The sequence below is a fragment of the Aulonocara sp. 'chitande type north' Nkhata Bay genome, linkage group LG6, assembly GCF_057382095.1.
Source record: "Aulonocara sp. 'chitande type north' Nkhata Bay isolate Kocher_YH1m ecotype deep benthic linkage group LG6, A_spYH_male_GT1.1, whole genome shotgun sequence".
Classification (NCBI taxonomy): Eukaryota; Metazoa; Chordata; class Actinopteri; order Cichliformes; family Cichlidae; genus Aulonocara; species Aulonocara sp. 'chitande type north' Nkhata Bay.
In genome coordinates, this window is record NC_141349.1 from 35,306,171 (window position 1) to 35,332,871 (window position 26,701).

The 26,701-nt window shown below is 40.8% G+C and overlaps 2 protein-coding genes across 3 annotated transcripts; both read right to left on the reverse strand.

Annotated features, from left to right (window-relative positions):
* Window positions 1–1,962: 1,962 nt before the first annotated feature.
* Window positions 1,963–9,706, reverse strand: sirt7 (sirtuin 7). Its single transcript, XM_086296610.1, has 10 exons — window positions 9,456–9,706; window positions 9,213–9,350; window positions 7,832–7,936; window positions 7,678–7,748; window positions 7,510–7,582; window positions 6,871–6,969; window positions 5,746–5,982; window positions 4,037–4,117; window positions 3,819–3,925; window positions 1,963–3,661 (listed from the first exon to the last, which is right to left on the reverse strand). Exons 1-10 carry the CDS (start codon window positions 9,558–9,560, stop codon window positions 3,460–3,462), a joined length of 1,218 nt encoding a protein of 405 aa, XP_086152736.1. The 5' UTR covers window positions 9,561–9,706; the 3' UTR covers window positions 1,963–3,459.
* A 59-nt stretch (window positions 9,707–9,765) lies between these two features.
* On the reverse strand, window positions 9,766–26,601 carry cp110 (centriolar coiled-coil protein 110). Of its 2 annotated transcripts, XM_086296608.1 has the most exons (10): window positions 25,919–26,600; window positions 25,542–25,661; window positions 21,678–24,219; window positions 20,898–21,025; window positions 17,784–17,885; window positions 17,162–17,272; window positions 16,242–16,334; window positions 15,969–16,085; window positions 12,171–12,253; window positions 9,768–11,953 (listed from the first exon to the last, which is right to left on the reverse strand). In XM_086296608.1, the coding sequence occupies exons 1-10, from the start codon at window positions 26,054–26,056 to the stop codon at window positions 11,794–11,796; spliced, it is 3,594 nt and encodes a 1,197-aa protein (XP_086152734.1). In that variant the 5' UTR covers window positions 26,057–26,600; the 3' UTR covers window positions 9,768–11,793. The 2 variants fall into 2 exon arrangements, with proteins under 2 accessions (XP_086152735.1, XP_086152734.1); XM_086296609.1 differs by lacking the exon at window positions 17,784–17,885 and having other exon boundaries at window positions 9,766–11,953; window positions 25,919–26,601.
* Window positions 26,602–26,701: the final 100 nt, after the last annotated feature.

Below are 26,701 nucleotides of genomic sequence, written 5' to 3' on the forward strand. Positions count from 1 at the left end.
TGTCACCGTTTTAGGGAACATATTTAGTTTTAAAGTATTTAGAAACATATTTAGTTTTAAAGTAAGTTTCCGGGCTTTTCCTGCCTTTCTGGAGGGATTATATTTCACTAAAAAACGATTTAATATGCATGTCCACATAATAATTATTATAATTATAATATATTAAAAAACACAAGCTGTATTTTAAAGAACATACATTAAGAAGCAGATTATATCAGATTTATATTTTAAATAAGACAAAATTTGGATTTTACAGCAGTAAAATTATTGTATCTCTACAGTTTAAAAATGTAATAAGCTTTGCCCCTGCACAGAGTGGATAGTGAAACAAATGGAATCATCATAAATACATTATTTCATATTTATTACTTCCCCCTCCTCATTGCTTTATTATTGTAGCTCTAGTAATAAATATGTAAGGATTCTGGATCAGCACCATGATGCCCATAGTATATACAGTATTCTGAAGAAGGTCTAAAATGTCACTGTGTGTGCGTGCATGTGTGTGTTTTATTTCGATGGATTTAAAAAAAATATATTACTCATGATATAATATTGTCCAGACATGCCTGGTAAGGACATGAGGAGGAAACAGCAGGAGCTGTGTGAGGCTACTAAAGGCAGTGCTATAACATTTTTCTGTCATCATTTTATTATAGATTAAGTGGAAGAGTTGTTAGGTGTGGATAATTAGATTATAGTTTATTGCAATAGCAAGTTGTGCCTTGTTCCCACATAGCAAGTAGAGAGTGATATATGAAATGATGGGATGGAAGGAAGAAGAGAAGCAAAGAGTGATTCACAGGCAGAGCCTAAATTATTTCTCACAGTTTTTTGTTGCCTTATGGTTCCAAGCGCTGTCACCAATCTTTGCATTTTGTTATTATCTCATGACACTTGTTTAATCAGCTACCATCTCTCCTATGGACTTTTTAATGTCTACAGTCTCAGATCAACACAGCCCTGCCCTTCCCATATTAGATTCTTGATGAATGTGTGTTGTTGTTATTCAGCCTGGTTCAATGTGCCCCTTTTTAACTTTGAGCACCCGCCCCTTTAAACCTGTCTGCACGGCCCTGACCTCTGGCGAAGCGGATGGCACAACACAGAAGAGCCACCTCGTCAGGCCAGGACGCAGTCTATTTACACCTACAGGCCAGTGGACACTTTCAATGATGAGGATGTAAACATCCTGGACAGGGAGGAAAGCTGGTTTGAGGGCAGACTCAAGGAGTCCATTTACGTGAAAAGGGAAAGACCATCTCTGTATCGAGGAGGGGGACTAAGGGTACATCTTTCGCCATCTTACAATTGCAGCCATTCCCCAACTCTCTGTGAATGGTACTCATGGCCATTGATCAGTGGAAATGGTCTCAGTGGAAGTGGGATTGTATTAAGAAGCCATTTTAAGGAAGTGAAACATGGAGAAAAAGCTGGTTTTCAGTGGCAACAGGTCTGATGAAGTGATGAGTCCAAATACGATTGTTTTTATTTAACCAATCAGCAGTATGTTCAGAGGAGCTCAGGAGAGAGGTACAGTTTTCCTATCCAGGAGCACTTTTGCTGACAGTGTGTTTGACAGCGATGAATGGATTGGCCTCCTGCACCTCAATGTTATTGAAGCAGTATTTTGGGGGAAGAAAAATTTTGCCCAAAAATCGCCATGAAACATATTTTACTGGGATAAAGATATTAGTCATACACCACTTCACATCAGCATTTGCTTAGAGAGTTCAGGCTGTGCTGAAGAATAAAAGTAATCCTACTAAATATTGACTTTCAAGCTCATTAGAGTTGTACAAACTGTTTTTGGATTAGATACAGCATTTTCATTTCTGTTTGCACCCATTTCCTATTTTGTATAGAATTATACACAACCTACAAAGGCAATAGGATAAGTTAGAGCACCAAATCAGATATGGTTTCTTTATTTTTATCAAACAAATGGTAGCAGAAAGAAAATTCATTGCATCATGATTTATTTTCTCACAAATACATCTTTGCGTGTGAGAGAAAAGAAATACAGCAAAAACCAACGAGGCTTCACATTCAGGTTTAGCACTGGTTTGAGTTTTAGGAATGCCGACACTAGCTTATCAAAGACAGCCTGCACTTTTTTTAATAATGTGTAACACTATACCAGACATGATGAGACTGTTGACACTAAAGGTTCTTCCTGAGATAAAATAACAGATACAATGACTCTGGCTGCTGTTTCCAATCACTTAAGCAAACAGTAATTTAACTCAAAACTCAGCTTACCTTCCTATGCTGTAAACAAAAATCATTTTTTTTATTAATAAAAAAAATATATATCACACTAAAGTTTAAACGTAAACAAATGTAATACAGTAGCGGCTGTACTAACCAGCCTGCATACCTGAGGAAGGATTACAGCAGAGTCAAGGGCAGCACACAATAATTAAGTACGGCCAACATAAACCTTCAAAATAAACATCAACACAAAGATGCCATGTTTTTAAAAAAAGGGAAGTCTTGAACATATGAAAAACAAACACTACAAAAATATATTCTACTATAATCAGTACATGTGTAAAAGATAGAAAAGCATAATTCAAAATGGACTTTTGCTTAAGCTGCTGTTGTTATCTGCCACTCATGTTCTTCTGATGATACAGTATTTATGAAGTACTCTACCCTCAGATATCCATGTTTTAATACATCATGGTCATACTACACCAGCAGAGCGTAAATTAGACACTGTAGAGCCCAACCGATGCAGGAATACGAGCTACACCAATATTTGGTGATATTATTTCCCCTTTCAGACACATAAAACAAAGACTTTTCTAACATTTGTCATTTTTTATGAAGACTTACTAGGATAATATTTAAAAATAATTCTGTTTTGTTCCAGTAAGCCATGAATTACTTGTTTACCCCCCACCTTTACTCAGATCAGCTGGCTGTGTTTGTGGGAAATGCAGATACTGATATTGGTGATATCAATCAGGCTCTAAGAAGCACCCGTTACCAGTCTGGTTAAAACACCTGAAATGGTGTCAAAAGTGATCCATTCACCAAAAAAACAAACCAAACCCCTACAGGACCTCATTTTCTGACACGTTTTAAGACCTTTCTTGTCAGTTTTTGTAAAAGAAAAAAAAAAAGAAAAGAAAAAAAACATCCTAGCCACACTGAGCTAAAATTTGGCTCCGTCTAACCCAGCTGGCTTAGCTGCCATGAACACAAAAACATAACAAACTGCAGCTGCTTAACAAAACCCTGCTCTGAACCCAGGTATCACTCTAAAGTGTACGCTGTACAACACGACAGTTCAGTGCAGTGTGCCATTTTCCTAATGGCAAGGAAACAATCCTACAAAACAACACCCCAGAAGCTTCAAGTCCAACTTTCCATCATCACAGGACTGAAACTTGAATCTCTTGATGGGATAAACTGCTGGCAGTGACCAAAAAGTTCACAATGTCCTGTCAGTCACGCAACTTTTTTCTTCTTCTGCCTTCCTTTGCCGTACCCTCGTCCGAACCAGCCGCCCTGCACAGATGTGGGTTTCTGCTCCTCGGGGTCATCTGAGCAGTCATTTTGATCATTGGGAGGCGCTACGACCTCACGAGAGTGGCTTTGCACCTCTTCAAGCTGCAGAGGTGTAGCCAGAGTGAAGATGGGATCGTCTGCCCTGATAAAAAAAAAACAATGAGGAGAACTCAGGGCAGTGAACAATTCGGCTAAATTGTTTTCTTTGTAATTTTCCATCTGTATCTGAATGACAGATTTTATATCAATAAGCCAATATTATTTACATCATCTGTGTTTGATGGGCGTTATCATCCTACCTGTTATATGCAGGAATCTGAAGGTTCAGCTCCTCCATGAGGAGTCTCATGACATCGTCACACTTGCCGTGAATTTTCAGCACAGCCAGATCATCTTTTGGTGTCCACTAAAACAAAAACGCCAGTGCATAATGAACCACTGAGCATTCAGAACTTTACCCGCATCTCATCTATTTATCTGCATGTTTTTCACCTATACTGAAAAAAATTAAATGTACCTGAAGGTTGACAATGTAGAGTTTGGGCCTTTTGCTTGCTGGTCTGTTCATGCACCACAGAGAAGTGTATTTCTTCAGGACCTGAAAGAGCAAGAGGCAGTACAAAGGGAAACCACTCGTCAAAATAGAGGTTCCTTTAAAAAGTTAATAAAGCCATATAGCTGGAATTTAACTGTCCTACTACTTGATTTCTGCTTCTTTCACACAGTGTTACGTCCCTCTGCAAAAACTCTTTAATTTAACCATTTTGCCTCTGTCTCCTTTTTCTGACCCGGACACATTTTGTTACTTCCCCCTCATCACCTAGACCCCTTTCAGGGGAACGTAACACACAGTAAAATGAATAAATGGGTTTTTCCCTCTTCACAAATGGAAATACATCAAAAATTATTTGGTTTTTTTTTTATATTGTACATATATTTAGACTATATTATAAAGTTTAAGGTAAACTTTAACTTATATACTGGTCTACTGCATGAAAACCAGAACCAGGAGGAGTTAGCTGTCCATGTAAACAGTACAATTAAAGTACTGTGTTGTTAAAAATGAAGTCAATATTGCCATTATTACAACTCAAATGTAGTTATAAATTAACTCGCAGTAGTAACTGATAAGTTCTTCATACTTTTTCTCTGCATTTACCTGAAATACAACTGCTAATGAGAGCTGTTGGATAAAGTAAAAAAAAAAAAATCCCTGCAAGTGAAATAAAAGAAAACTGAGTTGGCAGGACAAGGGGAACCCTTTGTCTAAGGAGCTTGGAAAGAAAAGCGTCTGGACTTCTTTAAGTTGCTGGAAGACATTTCACCTCTAATCCGAGAAGCTTCTTCAGTTCTAGGGTCAAATGGTGGAGAGTCCCAGATTTAAGTTGTGTGGGAGTGTGGGAACCCTTCTTTGCATCATAATATGATTTTAAAAAAACTACTAACTGAATAATAACAGAGGCTGTGACCTTTTGAATGCTCCAGGATCATTAATAACCAGGAGACACTAAAGGTGCACATGACTGAGTTACTGGGGAAATCTACACCGCAGCTCTGCTCTAGTCTGCATGCCAAGTATCGTTTGGCAAGAGGCATCCATCAGAGTATGAATGTGTGTGAATGTTAGACAGAAAGCACTTACAGAGAAAAAGCTTAGACAAAAGTGCTTGTGCGAATGGGTGTGAATGGCTAAATGAGACAAGTTGTGTAAAGCACTTTGAGTACTGTGCTAGAGTAGAAAAGCGCTATATACGAACCATTTTACCATTACCGCAAACCCCCGTGAAACCCTACAGTGTAACCTGACGATGCAGCTCTCTAGAAATGTAACAATGCAGCTCGCAACTACTGTGATCTGTTCACTACCATCAATCCCTCTTTTCTCACCACAGTTTTTGTATGTGGTCTAGCAAAAACTAACCACAACAAAAAGTGGAGACCCAGTAGGGAAAATAGACCCAGCATTTCATTTGTTTCTATTGGCTGGCACAGCATACGTAGGTTACGTCGCAGGCTCTTCAAAGATTCCCTGCAGAAGTCCAAATCAGGCCTTAGGGTTTATCGTCACTTTACTGTGGGCTCAAATCTTGTTTGGACTGCTCAGTTTTACGCAAACTCGATGTCTGTTCTTGAGGGCACATGCTGTTTAACTGGTATAAAACTGTACAGTGTATGCAACCTAACCCAGATTACATTTACAGACTCCGACAGCTTTATAAATCCTACCTTCAGACTGGAGCCTAAACAGAGTATAACATCCGCCATCTTGGCAGCTTCTGTTGCTCCCCTCCAGTTGAGAGGCTGCTCGAGGGTCCCACGTTCCCCGAAGTGCACTATGGTGTCTCTCAGTTCGGCGCCACAGTGGCTGCACTTCCGTCCCGTCCCATGGCGGTGTAGCGACGTCCGCTCGGTCACATCAAATAAACGCACGTACTCCCTGACCGGGGAGCAGGACGTGCACACCTACCGACAGAAGGGAAACCCAGCGTTTCAGAGCAGTTTAAACTCTCTGAATAAAGAGTTTGAGGCCAGTAAGAAATGTATTGTAATGTTTATCAATTCATGTTTTACATTTAATCCTGCTGTACACACATCTAATGTTAGGGCTTCTTCTACTCTTTCAACTTTTAGTGTTCACTCATCCATGCATGCTTTACACTGCTGATGCAATTCACTTCTACATTTCAAATTTCTTTATTCAATTACTCAATGCAGAGACCTTTACTAATCCCAAGCCTGGAAATTTTAAAGGATAAGAGCAGTCAGAGACTGCATAACTTTGCCTGAGGCTGAAAATTCCCTCCACACCATGAATGAATCAAATCCCTGCATCCAGGAAAGATATCTGGATCGGGATTAGTTTGTCATATCTTTCTCAATAACATCACAATGACATCTCACAGCAATTTTGGCCCCTCTCACATTGGTCTGCAATCCTTTTAAAAAACATATTTACTTAATGTCTGGATCACCTCTAACAGTTAATCACTTAGCCTGAGCTCTTGTAATATTCTCATGCAAATCCCTGCCATTTGCATAAAAATATTTGGTCAGGACTGCACAGACACTAAATGACGAGGCAGCCAGTGATGGGAGCACACAAATGACATTAAACGGGCCTATGTGGAGAGTCGAGCAGCAATTTAAGCAGCGTGTGTGATGGCTCTTGAAAGGCAAGATTAACCTCCAGCGCTTTTAAGACGTGATGCACCTGAGAAATATTTTTTGATGCGAAACAAACACGTCTGGATCTGTAGGGGATTAGGCTTAGATGCTGTTTTTAGAAACATCTCAGCAAATTCTTTCCAGGCTTTCTACAAAGTCTAAGAACTGAGGATGCGTGGTTCTTACCTCAATAAACATGTTTCCATGGAGTTCAGAGAGGGCGTGTCTGGGCAGACCGCTACGCAGGTGGAGTCCATCGCAGTTCTGAGACACAACGTGCTTAACCTTTACACAGAGCAAACAAAGACAGAACATGAAGCACTGCCTTTAAATGTGATGCGAGCAGAGATGCTACAAGGAGGAGACGCAGCACCTGGGTAAACTGAGGTAATATTCTGTAACGCTAAAAATGGACGCTGTCCTGTCCTTATCAATGCCAGACCAGGAAACACAAATAGCCAATTATGTTTCAGGTGTGTGTGTCACATCTGCTTGTTATCATAGTAAAATTCTGGTAAATGTAGCTATTGTTTTTCTTGGCTAACCTTATTAAAATCCTTCTAGAATAAGTTGTCATTTTTGGAACATCCTGGAAGTTATTTTGAAGCTTCTGTCGGAATGACTGGAATAAGTCAGAATAACTGGAAAAAGTAAATAACGTTTTTAACTTGAAGCTTTTTTTTTTTTTTAAATTATTGGATTTAACGGATGAGTCTTTAGATGCTGTTTTTATGTCGCAGTAACCATTGAAACTGAAGTTACAAATCTCTAATCACTCATTTAAATGGAAATTCAAATATGTTTTTGGACTTTGGTGTGACATACCAGCTTTTCCTTATGAAGCATCTTAATGCACATGTGCGTGAGCGTCGGCTCCGCTTTACTCAGGTCTGACGAGCTGTTTGTAAAGAAACGCAGAGATAAATCAAACAGAACACACTAGGGGAGAGTAATACATATATTTCATACCACAGTAAAGACTCTGTATCTCACCTAATGGCCCGACCCTTCTGTAGCTGCGTCCATACCCCGTTAGGGCCCCTGTAGTCAGGGATAGAAGCTGCCTGAAATTACAGACGACGTCAGTTTTGTGAAAGTTTAAAAAAAGAAAAGTAAGGCGAAAATGAAGAGGAAGAGTTTAAGATACCGTGCTGATACCAGCTCCGGTGTAAACCACCAGGTGACTGGCTTGTTTGACTGCCACAGCGAGCTGCCTGACTTTATTTTTCAGCTCATCAACACCATCAAATACCTGAAAAAGACATCAGAGCTGTACTGAAGACCATTAGAGCTTCAAAAATAATCAGAAATAGACTGTTTGCCTGGAGAGTGGGTCAGGGAGTGACGGTGACGATGGTTTGCATCTGATTTTTTTAAACCATGACAAAATAATGTAAAATGATCACTGAAGGGAGGAAGTCCAAGCAAAAGAAGCAGTTTTATTTTTTAAAATCATGCAGTAAACTACTGTACGTTTCACTCTGAAGCCTCGCTGCCCTCTCACAGCAGAGAGAGCTAGACGCCGTCACAACAGCAGGAGGACTCTTTCACCCAACCATGATCTTTAATGAAACTTTTTTTAATCACCACAAATACTTCTAAGAGAGGAAGTTTTCTACCTTCTACCTTGCTTTAGCCTACTAGGAATAACCCTTGAAGCTCTTTTCTGAACGAAGTGGTTTTTACCATATTTCAGACCTGCTTATAGAACAAAATGACTGGGTTTTCATCAGAAATGGGTGAGGGTGGACTCTACCTATGCAGCTGACCTTCATAAACTATTCTAGTGGTTGTCAAACTCAAACCAGAGTATATTGGTACTGCGGTGTCAATACATGTCATTAAGGGTACAGAGGATCTTGTCAAATGTCGTCTTTAGGGGGGAAAGAGTTAAACCACGTTTGGTGCAGCTCCTCAGTTCATACTTTGGCTACGTCTAGGATTACAAACCAACAAAAATAGCTGCTAACATTTTTTCTGGGCTCTTTGAGAGATACTGCTTCTGGGTGTATGTGTGCGTGTGTTAACTCTTATTGAGTTAACACACGCACACATGGGTAGATGTTGAGCCCTCATACTGCTCCTCCATGAGCAGTCCATGAGGACCCGAGTGGTAGCTCAGGAGGCCAATGGTTCAATCTCTGGCTCCTCCAGTCTGCATTTTGACTTATCCATGGGTACTGAAGCTCGAATTGAGCCTGCTGCATCCATCAGAGTGTGAGTGTATGTGTGAAAAGTGTAAAAAGGTGCTTAGGTGTAAGAAATTAATGTGTGTGATTGGGCAAATGAAGCTTTTAGTGCCCACTTAGAGCAGAACAGCACTATATGAGTACCAGTGCATTTACCAGAATGGTTTTAGTCCTTTTGTATTTACTACAGTTTGTGCACAAAGAGCGACTACCATTCAACCTCTCTGAGTCTTCACACAATCAACCCAGAAACCTGCTGCCTCCACGTCTGTTCTGAAGTTGTCCCACTAGCTGACAAACCAACCTTAGCAGGCCAGCCTCTCTGGGCCGGAGTCTCACCTCTTCCTGCTTCCTCTTGAGCACATTTCTGCGGACTTGTCTCTTGCAGAGCTCCTCCACAGTGTCTCTGTGCAGCAGCAGAGCAGCGGCCTCCTCCTCTGACCGCTGAGACTCCGGTTTTTTCAGGACCCGCCCGACCTGCGGGAGGAGGACAGAGGGACCGGGTAAGCCTCACAATGGACACAGCAAACATGAGCTAGTCTAGCCTGCTAGCTGTAAATGTGCATGTTTTCCCCCTCTCACCAGTCTGAAGACCTCCCTCTCGCTCTCCCGCTGTAGTATTTTAGCCTTACTCAAAGCTTTCCTTTGAGTCCGAGAAGAAACACCGGCGTCCTGCTCTTCCGCCATCCTGTTTTCAATCAGCTGACGAGAAGACGTTTATTCAAAACAAAGCTCATAGCACCAGATACAACCGGAAGCGGAAGTTAAAAAAGAAACCGGGCGGGAGCCGGGAACACCGCCCCCTGCCGGTGGGAGTCTGTACTTTCCCTCAATTTCACACCTCACATCAACAACTCAGTGTAAATAAGTTTATTATTATCAAACACGAACAAATAAATAACATTTAAAACAAATCAAAAATCCACAACAATACAAAATTTGCAAAAGGTTTTAGCTACAAATATTTAAGGCAACACGAAGAGTAACACTTCAAGTATCAGCCATTGATATGAAGACGAACAAAATACTACTCATATCACACAAGCAGGGTTTAATATGTGTGAATACAAGAGGTGGCGAATCACAAAGGGGATGAACGAACAGGTGTGTTTCAGCTGGGTGTCCTAATGCACCTCTTTTCCACCCACACAGAGAGCTTCCAGAGAACCGGCCCACCTCTCAACTGGTTTTAGTGGCGATTATGCTGAGTTGCGAGAAGTTAAGAAATACTGTGGGAAGAAAAATGATGACAGAGAGAATCTGACGACTGCCTGCTGGTTGTTGTGATAGTCCTTCTCATGGTCACTGACCTGAGGGCCTAAAACACCGTGCCTGGGATCTCTGAAGCGTAGTGCTGGCCTCAGCTTTTGTCACTTGGGACTAGTCTGCACTACACTGGGCACCAGCATTGTCTTTGTGGAAAAGGGGAAATACTGTTTTTTCCACAAAAGACAAAGATTTATAACAGTAGCAGGAAAAACACAAGCAATGCTTATTTCCCATTAAATGTAACACTGAGCCATATAGCACAGCACATACAAGGGTGCTTTTCCAAAGTGTCTGCTCTGAAAAAGCTTATCTACCACATGTTTACTTCCTAACATCATCAAGTGGATCTATTATAATTTTTCTCGTTTTCTGTCATAAATACTTTGGCACAGACAAAAGTTAAGGCTTCACACTGCTCTAACTGTTTTATCTACGCTTGGCTTTAAAAGAATGGTAATATCCCTAATATGGTCTTCTCACAGAAGCCCCACCCACTTTCTGCTTGAAACCTGTTTTATGAGGGGCAGCCAATCAGGAGAAAGTTGACTAAAACAGCTCATTTTAGCTAGTGAACGAGAGCGAGGTGCTACGCCAAGATGTAGTATCAGATAATAAGGAAAACCTTTAACTGTTAATCATGCAAAGCCATGCTGGTAGAGTCAAACAACAAAAAAAGGAACTGGAAATAAGCAGAACAAAACTCCAAGCTATGTTTCAAATCTGAGAGTAAGATTGAAGTATATTTTATTCTGTTTCATAGATGTTTATAAAGCTTATGCAGGAAAAGAGCTGCCAATGTCAGCAAACGTGAAACAAGCTGCTGTGTATCTATTAGATCGCCAACTTTAAGGCATGTGACAGCAGTCACACTTTAAGAATATGTTTCAGGATCTGTGGTCCTGAAATTTCAGTCAAAGTGGTCACAAAGTTAACAAAAGAGGAGCTAAAGTATCTTATTTCAGACAATGGATGGACTGAGGAGCTGCACCAAGCCTCAGCAAAAGACAAATAAGGATATCTGCTACCTGTGAATCATGCAAAGCCACTCTAGTGGAGTTCATGAATAAAAATATTAGGCTGGAAATAAGCACAATTGGTCACCTTTAAACAAAGCGATTGCCTATCTGAAGACTACAATGCACAACCTACTAAACAGTATTTGTTCCCAACACAAATCTAATATTTGACCCCAAATTTATGAACTGCTGTCTTCCTCTAGTACCCAAAGGAACAGAGAGATGATCAATACTGTTCACTGTAGCTGTCAGAACGTCTGCTGCGAGTCTATAAATCTTTCAGGTGCTGTGAACAACCCTTTAAAGTTGCTGCCAAACGATTTTTTCTGTCAACTCAACATTTTCGCACAAATATCTTCAACATGAATAATCTGAAGATGGCAAAAAAAATTAAATAAATAAATAAATTAAAAAATGCCGGAAGCAGACGTGACATAGCCGCTCCTCTGTAGACACCATTGTGTCAAAAATGTTCTCAAAGCCCCCGAGATGAAATACAATGATATGCATTAGTCATCCATTTGAATCAAATTTGGTTTTTGGATTTGGAAACTCTCAAATGATTAGTAATACTCTATTCATGTAATCACTAGAGGGCTCGTTAGGAGTTCTCACTGGGGCCAATTAGGAAGGTGTCATTGGGGTCTAGAGGAGGAAGCGCTCTTGGGGACCCTCTGAGGATTTGCTCTGAAATGTCCTCGTTTGGTTTCTGGCAGGGGCTCAGCAGAGAATCCAGACTTTTGTGCTGTCCTCGTCATAACCCCGCGGTGCCTTCCTGCAGCCTTTCTTTGGATCCTGAAACAAAGACAAGTTTTAGAGCTGACAAAGAAATGAAGAAGAAAGTTTTTTCTTTCTGTGGTGCAGGATTTTCAATTCATCACAAAATTAAAGGAACTGCTGCATTTTTACCTTGCAATAAAAAGCCACTCCAGTGGTTCTTATGTTACTTGTAATGACTGGGTTTGGTTTGTGAAGAAAACAGAAAAACAGCAACGATGCAGGAAAAACTCACATCATTCCTCTTTTCCTCTCCAGCGACTTCTGTGTTGCAGCTGACAGAAAGCTCTTTCCTCTGGGGCGGCCAGTCTGTGAACCCTAAACACACAAGCGCGCACGCACGCACGCACGCACGCACGCACGCACGCACACACGTAAAAATGCACAATATTTAGAACATAGTCTCTGCAGCAGCCACCAGTCATACTTGCCAACCTTGAGACCTCAGAATTAGGGAGACATTCAAAAGGGATGTTGGGTGGGGGAGTGGTATACATATACATATATATACAGAAAATTCGAATTTTACAATGTTTATTTATTGGATAAAATAAGTTAAATGTCACTGTTAATACTGTCCAGCCGGAAACAGCGGGGCTGTCCAAATTCAGAGGCTGCGTCCACCTGAGGACCCGGCCTTCGCGCACTACAGAAAGCCGGCTAGACCGGAAATGAGCGACTGTGAAATTGGACAGTCTAGCCTTCAGAATTACGTCACGAGCTCTCTCGGTGGAGTGAAACTCTGCTGTCTGCTCCTTGTTATCTAAAATATAACCGGACGCTGGCGTAAATTTTCGAAAAGTTTATTTTGCGACCCAGAATGAGTAATAAGAGTAATATTAAAACTAAGTAGCTGCAGTAGTAGAAGCCATTGTTGGAAACTGGAATTGACCGGCCCAATCTGGGGTTTTTCAATTTTGTTGTCCGGGTGGAAAATCGGGAGAATGGTGGCTCCGGGAGATTTTTGGGAGGGGCACTGAAATTCGGGATTCTCCCAGAAAAATCGGGAGGGTTGGCATGTATGCCACCAGTATCAAAAGCAAATTTATACACTGTTGATGGAATATTAGAATTTCTGCTTCTCAGCCTAGAAACTCAGATCACAAACTAGAGCTGATAGTTTCTCTTTGCCAGCATTAGAAGAACTTGTTTGATGGCACTCAACGGATTGATCAATAATTAGAACAATGTGAAAGTCCAAGGAACTCAGTGAAGATCTAAGAAGGAGAATTGTGGATTTACCAGAGTTAGGAAGGTCTCTTGGAGTCATTTCTAAAGAGATTCCAACATCACCAGTTCAAACAACTGCATCAAAGTTCACATTATTTTTATGTGTCACCACTAGGGCTGGGCCATATCATAACATTCATGGTAATACAGTTATAATGTTGGGCAACGATAAGAAAATGAAATATCATGATATAATATGGGTAAAATACGCATGCACAGTGCCTTCCCCCCCCCCATACGCACATGGCGGAAAAAGCATAGCGGCGACAGAGAATGAGAAGGGCGAAAGCAGATCGTTGAATGAAACGGATGAACCAGAATTGGTTTGTAAAAATGCAACTTCAGTGGTATGGAACTGGTTTGGCTTTCTTCTGTCAGATAAACACCAGAGCACATTTTTTGGTAGAGCATGCTAGCGGGCCGTCGTTATTACCGTGTTTTTCGGAAAATACGGCACACTTAAAATCAATCCTTTGATTTTCTGAAAAATTGACAGTGCCCCTTATAATCCTGTGTGCCTTATGTATGAATTCTGGTTGTGCTTACTGACTTCGAACTGATTTTATGTGGTACACGGTGCTCAGAAATTTGTCAAAAAATGTTTTAGTACGACTTTCGGAAGCTACAAAGCCGCACTGCTTGATGTCAGAGCATTACGGCTACCGTAGTCGGGAGCCTCGCGGAGTAATACGTACTGTGCTTCAACATAATATTACCGTATTGTGTGTGTATAACCTCTTTTTAAGTTTTGTGGATATTCTACATGGTTATGCTGAGGATATGTTGGCCAATTTCCATTGGAAATGCCTTTTGGTTAAACTGTCAGCAAGGAATTTGCATTTGCACTGTTAAATTTTTATATAACTTTAATGCACATAAAAAACAGCTGCTTGTTTAAGTGAAAATACATTGATGGGTTTTTTTTGCACTAATAAAGTTGTGGAGTTGTAAAGTATTTTGTCTTGTGTCAATTATATCCTCAGTTATATCGTTATCGCACATTTTCAAATATATATTGTGATAAATATTTTTGGCCATATTGCCCTGCCCTAGTCACCACTTTGCCAGGGTCTGAAAGAAGACCCAAACTGTCACGCTCAGATGAGAGGAAATTGGTTTGGATGTTCAGGAACAACACAGGGACCACCAAGGCTCAAAACTGCCATGAACTGGAAACTGCTGGAACATCAGCATCAGTATCCACCGTGAAATGAGTTGAAACTCAAAATGGACTGAAAGGGTGCAGAGAAAGAAGTCTTTGACCCAAAACTGACACCTCCAGCTTCACTGAAATATGCAGCTAACCACATGGACAAGCCGACTGCCTTCTGGGGAACAGTTTCCTGGTTAGATGAGGCAGAGGTTCAGTCCTGTGCCCAACATGACAAGAGGTATGTTTGGAGGAAAAAGGGGAGACTTTCAAATGTAAGAACACTAGCCCAGCTGTCAAGCATGGTGGTGGCATCATCATGCTCTGGGGCTCCATACAGTTGGATCTAGAGTGGCCAAATATCCAGCCAGAACTGTGCCAGAAGCTCGTTAATGGCTACAAAAAGGATCTGGCCAAGGTCGAACTTGCTGCAAGAAATTTAACCAACTATTAGTGGGGGTGCATGGATATATTTGAGCTTGTATGTATACTTGACTCTGTGTGGGTTGCAGAAAACCCAAAATAAATTAAATCTTTGGACTTTTTAAAAGTCATTAAAGATGTGTGATGTATATGCTGTACGATGTACCACTCCACCCTGAAAAATGAAGTTAAAAATAAACAAAGACCAAAATTTCTGTGACATTCATGCCGACAGTGAGTGTATACAAACTTCTAACCACAACTGCATTTGTGTGATGTGTCTTTTGACCCAGCTGGTGTACTCTTACATCCTCATGAGCCCTAATTTTATAGTGAAAGTGAGGAAAAAACAAAAACAAAACAGTATGAGTCTTTCTTACTTTAACCTTTTGACTTGCTGTCACATGAACACACAGTCTTATGAATTAATGAGTCTTCAGGTGTGGTACACCGGAACATGGGTAGTATTGTATTGTAACAAGTTACAGCTAACTATATGCATATCCTGTGCATGTCAGGAGTTAAACATAAGGTTAATCACCTGTTATGAAGGACACTTTGGTTAAGTCAAAGGAATAGAGAACATAAAGTGAAATATGATTAGCTGCTCATCCCATCCACTCATATTTTCTCTTCCTGCTGGAGAGATGATCCAGTGTTCATTTTGTTAAAAGCTTTCTCTGACTGCACTAAAATGAATTCATGATTTTGTGCACACACACACACACACACACACACACACACACACACACACACACACACACACACACACACGAAGTCTGTCAAACAATGTAACAACATCATATCATTCAGTTTTACTATTGCAATGTAGTATATTCAGAGTTCACCTTTTAGTTTAGAGGTTCAACCATAATAAAGGTTATGCCACAAAATGGAAAACATACTGTTCATTAACATTTAAATGACCTGCATCACTTCTCAGTCATGCTGACTGTTTCTTTGGTGTTTCTGTGAATTGTGGGAGTGCATTATCTCTTTTCCTCTTACAAAAGATTCTGTGTAGCCTCTGCAAAAGGAAGTAATACAGGTGGTAATAAAGGAAGCACTGAAGCACTTTTCCACAGTACTTAGAGAATGTGAATTTTCTTATTAAGACTGCCATTAAAATACTCCAGGGTCACTTTACAGTCACTTGACTGGAGAACCAGAAGAAAACCTGACTACTGACCACATGTGTAAACACAGCCTATGATCTCCTGAAAAGGTTACCTGTCGTCTGAGCTCTCTCTCCTTGGCGAGCTCTCTGTCCCAGCTGATCAGCTGCATTCGCTCTCTGGCTGACAGGTTGAAGAATATGTCGTAGACCTCATAAAGTGCAGCGCGCAGCTGGAGGAGCAAACAATTACAGAGCAGACGATGGCTTCAATGAATGCGTGCAGTCACAGTAACTGTTGTGGTAACTGCTAATGGAGCGAGTAATTGTTGAGTTGACGGTGTGCAGGAGAGCAGAGAGGTTAACAGATGTGTTTACAACATTTATACCTGCAGTGTGACTCTCTCCTCCAGTAAGAGGTCCTGTTTGTTGCAGAGCTGAGTGCTCTGCTGCCGGAGGGCCTGCAGGAACTGCTGTGTGTCCTAAATGAGCAAAAGCACACACACAGCAAAGATTGCGCTATTATTTAGTTATATTTATCATGAATATTATGTTTACACAGAGACAAACTGAATGGTGAAATCTGTCAAATAGATATTTAAAATATTCATGGATTTACGATTAAATTAAAGTACAAAAAACAAAAACAAAAAACGCTGCCAGCACCTGCTGGTTTACATGTTATTTAGTAAAAATTTAAATTTCACCAAAATTAAGAACACAGTTGCTTCAGCTGCTGAAGATACCCCCAATTTTTTTTTCTTCTATTCAAATATCAAACATGGATGGTATAATAATCCCTCAGTCCATTTGAGGGTTGTTTTTACAAACAAATGTAAGACATTGAAGACTTCACTGCAACATTCACACTTTTCAAAGGCATCCAGTGGCTGTGACTGGACTTCTGGTGGTTGCGTTTTGTTATGGTATAAAAGACAAGATGTTGCCAGCAACACTGTGTTCATGTGTGTTGGTTAATCTTATGCTTAACCCACTACCAGTGTTTTAGCCTGTCCAGATGATCAGATTCATCTGTCACTATTAAAAAACAAACGAACGCAAAAACCTCATAAGTGATGGAAAATATTTGTTTAACGCGACCCCTGATTGAGGAAGTCTCTGTTTTAGACTGTATGCTGCACTGTCAAGGACTCCAGGAAGGATCGCAGCTGCATGGCTGTAGCTAAAGGGTATCCTAATAAATTAAATTAGGCACAGCTGTACACATCTGCACACAAGCAGAGCTCATTTAATGACAATAAGAGCATGTGCTGCAAGAAACAGACGTGTCGCTGCTGTCTCCACTCACCCTGACGGTGCGCACCAGCTGTGTCACTCTCTCCGTCCTCAGCAACCTGCGAGTTAGAAAACCCTTCACAGCCGCTGCCAGCAGGGGGCGGTAGTGCTGCGAGCTGGAAGGCTGAGGAAGAGGAGAAAGAAGGGAAAACGAGTGATGAGAGAGGGGTGAATAATGAGAACCAGAGGGGAGGAGAGAGGAGAATGCTAATTCCATCAGTGACAACCAATTAATTTCCCACGCAGCTTCTCAAGGTCTTTTGGTTGGCATCTGTTTAGTGCATCAACGCAAGTGGACTCGTGGCTCATCATTATAATAGAGAATAATAAGCAGAATAATAAGCAGCTGATGTGCCATCACTCACTTGTTGATTCAAGAGCGGTTGCATTAAAAAGACATGTTTGTTGAACAAATGTACTTCTACTGAAGCTGAACTGCTGTGCGGGGAGACGTATAAAAGCACAATAACAGATAAAAAGGGATGCTGATGAGGATTAAGACATGTGGGGGGTGGAGTGTGTTTTACATGAGCATGTCAGGCAACTGGTGATGACTAAAAATCCTTCAGATAAAAGGGTGAGCAGGGCAAGCTTTCTGCATCACCCACATGAGTGGACAAATATTATGGTAATACCTGAGAGAGGGTAGAAAAGGTCAACGTGTCCCCAAGACGTGAGCCTGACATGGAGCAGGGGAAGGACACGCTCTGAAGGATACGATAACGGACTGCCAGCGCCTGAGAGACAGAGAGACACATACGGAATAAGAGGAAAAGTTCATGTGTATGTGAGTGCACATTAGGGAGCAGGCAAGGTTGGAAAATATTGAATTGGAAAGGACAGCAAATGAGGCAGGAGAAAGAAATTAATTGAGGGTAGAGACGAAGAGACAGAAGGGGGAGAGATGGGGCACAGAGGTAAGAGGGATGAGATGAGCAGCAGAGCAGAGGGATGACCAGGATGATGAGACGAGAGAGATGGAGGAAATTAATACAGCCAGAGAGTAAAAACAATGTTGGTGGAGGTATAAAACAAAACAAAAAGTGGGATCAGAGGAGAGAGGAGGTAAAAAAAAAAAAAGGAGGGAGGAGAAGGCAAAGGGACCATTAGCGGTGGCACTCAGCGGGACGATCTGGCACTTAACCACAGACGCTCATGAATTAAACAAATTATCCTTTCCTTTTCTGTGTCAATTCCCTCGATCCCCTCCACCCACTACCAGAGAGTCCAGCAGACAGCTCGCTCTCATCACAGCGCAGATGATGGAAGGACGGAGGGGAGTCAAAAAGAAGTCTTTTTATGAAACAGCTTATGTTAATTATATTGTTGTTAAGGATACATAAATTAAACAGAGCCTGTGATTAACAGGGCAAGGACACGGGCCAAGAACAAACACAGACACAAGCTGAAGAAACAGGAACCGGTTGCCAGAGAACAGCAGGCGTCCTTGAAGTCTTGCATGTGCGCACACACACACACACACACACACACACACACACACACACACACACACACACACACACACACACACACACAGAAAGAGGCGACCGTGCCAGCTCGCCTCTTAGGGATTGTAATGAAACATTTATGGTAGAAACCCTTTTTTTTTTTTTTTTTTTACTGGGGAGAGTCTGAAGGTCTCTTGTAATGAGCAAACGTCTGTAGTCAGCCCACGACCTGGGTCTCCAAAAGCTCACTCTAACAGGTAGGGTGAGACAGTGTGTGTGTGTGTGCGTTTGTGTGCACATGGTCACATGTGGAACAATGCCAAAGTCTTTTTCAAATGCCTGCTTCTAGTTTCAAAGAAACATTTATGGTCAGTATTGTATTACCGCTCAGTAAATTGGCTAGAAACTCACAACGCCTGTTTTCCTCGTCTTTAAAAGATTAAAACTGGAGCTCAGTTTTTATTTCTCATAGGTGACTTTGGGTGAAGTCGGAAACCTTGGCGGAGTGAATTATGGTTGCTGTACTGGAATTACGCAGTGCTAGATCTGTACAGCAATACGTGATGCAATCTAATGCAAGAAGCAGACCAATGGGAGGGAGGTAATATCACTGACTGCGTTTTTACCATATTTAGACTTAGAATAAATGATCACTTGTTCGGGGGTCTCAGGAATATATAATTTCAGATTATTTTTTCCATTTTCTTGATGTAACTTGACAAACAGCTTTAGATTGCATCAAATAAAACAATGACAGAATGACCCTGACAGTGCTCTATACCGCTTCTCTATCATTGTTGAAGAAATCTATTAACAGAAGCAAACTGTCTAAATTCCTTTTCTAATCTGTGGCCTATTTATTTAAACTCATGATTGAATACTCTGTGTAAAAAAAAAAAAAAGCTAAAAGAACTGCTAAAATATTAATAGATGCCACTCAGATATGAGTAAATGCTGTATTTCTTCTCAACTTTCTTTGTGCATGTGAATATTTTTAGCAACAGACTAAAGAAAAGTATAAAAATGTTTTTCAGCATATAAAATGCAATATTTCTGCGCATACAGCAGTTTCTGGATAACATTTCAAGTCTTCAATCTATTTCAATCTATTTTACATCAAGCTATCCAACTTACAACTCATATTGAACAAATTATTAATAATAATTAATAAATAAACAGGACAGGTGTAATAAGCCTACACCTGTATTTTTTTCCCATTTAATTCAATTCTTTGTTATCATTCTTTATTTTTTATTAGCATTTTTGGTTTGTTATTGTGTGACTTACTGTAAGTAATTATCATCGATATCATCTAGCACTTAATATTCTGAGATCTTTTGTGAATAAATAAATCTCAGTGAGATGTAGAGTGAAATTACCATAAAAAAATAAATAAAGTATAAACACTCTTTTTATTTAACTGCAAACACCTTGGGCGACATGTTTGATGTCAGCTCTGTATGCATGATATTTTAAAGCTGTTCTGATTAAATCCATTAGCTGCAGCAGTGGTCCCTAAACTTTTTCTAACCATAGCACTTCCTGAGATCTAAAAACATTACTTTTTTAGCACTATTGGTTAATTTGATATTTTTTTTCTGTACATCAAACACTCCTCACTAAGACGATAACGATGAGCTGGTATTACCAACTAAACATATGCAAATAATTATCATCGTTATTAAAGTGCCCGATTATTCTCATTGTCAGTTCTATAGATTTATTCTTGGACTCTGCTAAAATACTTTTGTATGAGTCACAATTCAAAATAATCCTTATTTGTTTTATACTGGGCCATGGGGTAGCCCCTCAGAGCATCCTCTCTCTCCACCAAGATGACTTAAGCCAACTTTCTTCTGATTGGCTGCCCCTCATTCTCAAAAGGTTTGAATAGGAGGTTACCCTATTAGGGATATCCACTCTTAGTGACATCATACAGAGCAGAAAAATGGGTGTTTACATCAGTCTAAAGTCTTTGGGTTATGTGTGCTTACACTGTACCATTAGTTAAAACTTTATCAGGAGATTTTGATCCAAATTGGCAACAAACCATCAGAGGTGCAGCAAGTATTAAACAAACGAGTTTGGGAAGAAAATACCTGAAATATACAGAGTAATTTGTACATAGCTGGACTCTCAAATAAACCTTCTGCCACTCTTTTTCTTTGCTTCACATTTGTCTATTTCCACACTTTTAAAAAAATGTTTCAGATCTATCATCTAAAGGAAATATATGAATCCAATAACAAAATAGCAGTAATATGTATAGTACAATACAATAAATAATAAAATAAGTCTCACCTGTAGTAGCTCCTCCTGCTGTCTCCTGTGCTCCTCTTGCAGCGCTCTGACCTGAGCAGCGTGTATCTCTTTCAGCTGCTCTCGCTTATCCCTCTGACTGCCGAGACCTTCACACCACTGCCCTGCAGCTACAGACAGGAAACACAACATGTGGTCACATATGAAATTCACTGTTGGCCCACTACATTTGCCTACAGGTCATTTGCACAACTGTTACTATACTTTATAAGATTTGAAAAATTAGCTTTCTAATGATGTAGAGTCTGGGGTTGAGTCTAAATATTTTCTCCTTTTCCCCTTTTTGTGGCACAAAGATTAAAGAAGAGCTGCTATCTTTTTTCTTTACCTTTATTTTCTGTCATATATTACACTTAAACCAAAATCTAAAGACATCATTATGGGCGAGGTGTCTGTCAGTGTCTGGGTGAGCTGTAACATTACCAGCACACCTAACCATTTATAGTGTTGAGGCACCCGAGGCACGATGGAAAGAAAGGTGTCACCACTCGATCAAAGAGTTTTTTTTACACAACACCTCATCATTTCCACGTGATGCACTATCCCCTCCTGTATTAAACATCAAGAGTCTCCAACTCAAGACAAAACAACACAAAGACGTCGGCTATTTTTGGTGCATGTATAAACTGTCAGGCCTCAAACTGTTCTAAACACTGTGTTTCAGGCAGTTTGTTCTACTCTTGGCTCTGTATGATGTCACTGAGAATAAATATCTAATAACTAACATGGTTATTTAAACAACACTTCCTCTTCTCGTCTTACCTCTGGGTGTGCTGGAGTTGGGTCTGACAGAGTCCACTCCCCCACTGGTATTGGCACTCCCTTCCAGTGTCTCCTCCATCGTGTGCATTAGCAGTCTCCGTTTGACCTTGGACACCCCTCCCTGACCGTCACTGCCACTCTGTGGGGTCAGATGCTTTTCTTGCTCAGGATGACCTTGTGACCCTGATCTTTCAGTGAACCACAGGCCAGACGGTGTGTCCACATCATATGACTGATTTAGAGATGGTGAGTGGGTGGAGTTGTGACCTTCTAGGGCCAATTCTTTCCTTCTTTCAACAAGGTGTTTAGTGTTATCTGAAGGCACTGAGATGTAACTCCGAAAAGGAGGATCAGATGGAACATTTCGGAAAACATCGGGAATGCGCATCTGCTGAGCCACAGAAAGGATGCATTTACCAGGGGGCTGCTGCTTTCCGCAATCTCCAGGCTGTGCAGAACTCCCGGTTAGTGCTTCTCTGCTCACTTTTTTCCAACTTTCTCTCTCTGCAGATAAGGTTTTGATCAATTTGCGCTCGCTAAAATCACAGAGCTCATCCCCGTTCTCCTTAACTGTGAGGGGAACATCATCTGTGTCACTGACAGTCGCTTCCGGAACTAAGTCTCCATGCATGTTTCTGTAATTGTTATATAACTGTCTGCTCGACCACTTCTTGTACTCTGCATCACTGCTATTATCACCATGAGCTCTCTGCTTGTCCTCCCAATAATCACTTTTTATTTGCTCATTTGTCATACCCTTAAAACTTAACTCACTTTGCAGGCTGCTCTCAGCTTGGCTGTGACTGTCTTCTTTCAAGTTTTCTTTCACCGTTGACTCAAGATCTGTGATCAGAACCTTAAGACTGGACAGGTCTGACTCCAACTGATCCATGTGCTGTGAACTCTCAGTTAAAATGCTTGTTACTTCCCCTTCAACTGTGAGATTCACTCCGGGAGGACCCACTATAGGACTGTTTTGATGACCTGGATTAACTTCTTCAGAATTGTGATGGTCTTTCAAACCAGTACCAACCTCAAGTTTCCCCTTTGAGGTCTCCTCCACATCAACCTTTTGTCCACTTTTTCTTTTGTAGTGAACAGGGCTCCTGCAGAAGCTAGGGGCTGGGACTGTGCGATATTTCCCTGCTCCTTTAAAAAAAGCTGGAGGATCTTTAACAAGGGAAGTTTCTAATGGCTGTTGCTGGATGAAGGCACTGAATTGTTTTGGCTTTATTAAGACCTCCTGTGAACTGTTCAGCCTATTACTTATGATGATTGTTTCTTCATCAACACTAGTCATTTCCTTATTATCTCCATCTCCTGTTAAATGTGTCATATTTTTCCCAGAGAGTTCACTTTCAATCATCCGCTCATTCTCATAGGATTTCTTTAACGAAGTTTCCACTGACGAGATAAAAGTACTTCTCTTGTCTTTAGTCTTCTTCCCCTCTGCAGTCACAGTGTCCTTGTAAGGGATCTCATCATTCTCCTTATCAGAGCTGCTCTGCTCCTCTGCTCTTGGCTGTTCTTGGGTTCTCTCTTGGATTTTAGTGTTTTTGGCTTGGTTCCTAAGCATCCGCTGGCGCCGTCGATACTCCTGAGATTTCTTCAGCAAGGCCTGGAGGCTCAGACGATAAGGCTCCTCAGACAGCTTTGAGTCTGCTTCATCTACCTGGTTGTCCTCTAGTTCAGTCTCTCTGGGACTACGCTGAACACACAGTTCTGTTGTAAGACGGTGACGAGTGCTTTGTGTGTGTGTTGGATTATCTGAAAAGCTGCTTTTTTCCAAAAAAGCAACTGAGTCCTCATTTTTGTCTAAATGTGCATCTTTGTCAGGGTCATGCACTGAACTAAAGGGATCGTTATCATCACGCATCACACTGTCCAGTTGACCATTTTTAGATTTTTCTGTTGGTAAAGGATTACACAAGAGTGAATCCTCCTCAAATGACGTGCAACAAATTTCTCTCAACTCTGTTAAGTTATCACAAAAAGATGACTCCCGCCCACTCCTCTCTAATTCCTCTCCATCTATGGGAGGGTGGCTGATAATATCTGGCATCTTGGCGATTGTATTTGAGGTGTTGTGAAGAAAAAAGCCCACTGTGTTATAAAATCCTTCTGAGTAGTCGGAGACATTGCTCTCGTTTTCTGCATTAATCCTTTCAGGGATAGCAGTACAGTTTTCTACATTCTCGTTGGTGACATAACCTGAGGAGAGCGACTGGCAGCTTGCACTATGTAAAAAATTTGGCTGTGATCCTTGTTGGCTGTTAACTTGGTCAGTAAGGCATCCTTCCTGGTAATTTTCCTGAGGTGTCACGTTAGAGGCGAAAAAGGCACTACATGTCGTCGATGTCAGTGGAGGAAGACAAACACCAACTTTTCCTTTCGCTGCAGCTGGGAGCGAAACATTATCACTGCTTCCCGCAAAAAAATCATCCGGACACACCAGTCCACCAGTGGTTTTACGGAAATATGAAGATTGTGTGATAATTTCTGACTCTTGAAGCAACTCCTCGAGTGTTGGTGTCTTCCTCAGCTGGAAAAACATGAGCAGAAACAAAAATAATGCAATGAGATTTTAAAAAATGTGCTTTTCCCTGTTCAATACAACAATGCCAAACGCTGATTATGCCAAAAAACATAATTACAGCTATTTTAGTTGGTAATTTTAATTTTCAACACTTATGCATATAATGAACTTTCAATACATCTTTTTACAGGGGATTACCCTGGAACTTTAAAAATAATTTCAACATACAAACAAATAAATAAATTATTAAAAAGCGGGGTGTACAACGTGGAGTACAGTGTGTTGTCTGGTAGAGCTAGGCCCAGAGTAGTGGGTGTTTTGGACCATAAAGTCCATCTGCCAAGGGCCATGTACATATATACCACAGCTTCCACTGCAAAATGTCCATACTGGCAGATGGAAGCTTAAAAACGGCCCAGGTGGCAGCAGACTTCCTTGGAAGACCAGCAAAGTATCAACAGGAAGAGAGATGGACAGGCAAAGCCTAATATTCAACTCGGTCATGCACTACTAAAAGCAAACCAGGTAGGAGTCCCTCAGTGACAGACGGGCAATGCAGCAGACAGACCTTGCTACCAAAAGGTTCTCAAATGTTTTCTGTGTTCTTGACTCAAGCTGAACTTTGAGTGATTTGGGTTTTTAAGGAGGGGCTTAAAAAGATTTAAATGAAAGGTGTGCAACTGATTTAAAACACAAAACAAATAAGAGATTTGTCTTGTGTTTGAATATAAAAATGATAGTTTTTGCACAACTGCCAAGAGCCAAAGCCAAAACTTACATTAATTCCAATTAATTGCCCACCCTGTGAGCCAGTATAGTGACATTTCATGATGGCTGAAGCAACTGTTTTACTGCATCAATGGTCCATTGGGTAAATGCATAACCTTATTTGTATCGGCGCAGGCTATCAGCCAAAGAATACTTGATTAATTGCAATATTTGAGTCCATCTGTATTGGACAAATTTATATAAAGTGACCACCCTCTTGGGAGGTGGATAGTCCAGATTCAAGCAGAATTTGTTTTTTAATTATTTCATGTAATTACTCACGTTAAATGGCACAGCTGGCCATACAGCACCTGAAAGCGCTATAGATTTACTTCTGTCATATTAAACTGTATTGTTGCATTTGAGTCCACAAATCATATGCGCAAACTGTGATGGTGATGTACTATTATACATTAGACGTCTCTCTCCCTATAAAAGAAAATTAAAGATTACAATATTCCTTCCGTATTTTGTGCCCGGACTCTGTCATTCTCAACTGAAGCTGCTCTCACACAAGGAGCCAACAGCATAGGTTACAAACAAAACAAAGCTTAAATTACCTGAACGCTGTGCAGAATCGTCTGGATGTAGGCCATCCGGGGATCATCTCTGAACTGAACTGTGTGGGCAGCAGCTTCGTCTCTGAGTCGACGCATCTCCTCTCTCTGTTTCTCTGAGAGCTGTGTCATCACAAAACAGACATGAGTTATCTGGAATTAATACTGTTTCATTTCAAACAAGTCTGCTTCTGTTTTATCATTATTATTAATGGATGCCTATAATTTACATTAAAGGGAGATAGGCAGCATGTCTCAGTGACTGAATTAATATGCGTCATTTTCCTTCAAACTAAGAGTGCATCTATCTATAAAAAAAATAAGTTCAGCCTTTTGCTAAAATGATCAACCATGATGACAGCCGTAAACTTATCCAGCACCAGAGGAGGGAGGATGGATCGTCCATAGAAGCGGATGACAGAGGATGCAGATGAGGGTCTGTGGTTTTCCTCCTCTTTCTCTTCTCTTCTCCTGAGCTGAGGAAGAAGATGCTGCACAAACTCTTCGTATTCCTCCATTACTCTTCATCGGAACACAGTAGAGAGTAACTTTGGGCAGTTTAACGGCTAAAAAATTACTACCAAGTTATTGTTTGCTAACGCTAGTTTGCTAGCTAGCTTAGCTAACATAACGCTAGCTTTGGCTGCTTTTTGTTACCGTTTAAAAGTAGACGCATAAACTTAAAAAAAAAAAAAAGAAGACACTGGGTTAAACTCAGCAAAGGTAGACGCTACAGCTATACTGTTGGTCCTCTTATAAGCAACACAAAAGACAGTCTGGTCAGGTCCACTGGGGGGAATCAATGTTTACATTTTTACCGCCTCTCCTCCGGGGCAACAACCGGGTAAAGAACGACAGTGACGGTTACAGAGCGCCGAAAACCCGGAGTGGATTCACACCAGGGTTCAACAAACACCCCCTTTACAACACAAAAGCATTTCACGGGAAAGGAAGAAAACCGCTACAACGTTACGTCGGACAAAGTATAAGAAGTGGATTTAATACTTAAAAAATAATGAGAAGAAATTACTTTTCACTGAACTCAGACTAACGTGATACTGCCCCCTACAGGCCTGACTGACCAAAGAAAAACATGCAGAAAAGTATGGAGATACTTTGGTGTCAGACGGAAGAGAATTAAGGGAATACAACGCTCGCATTTA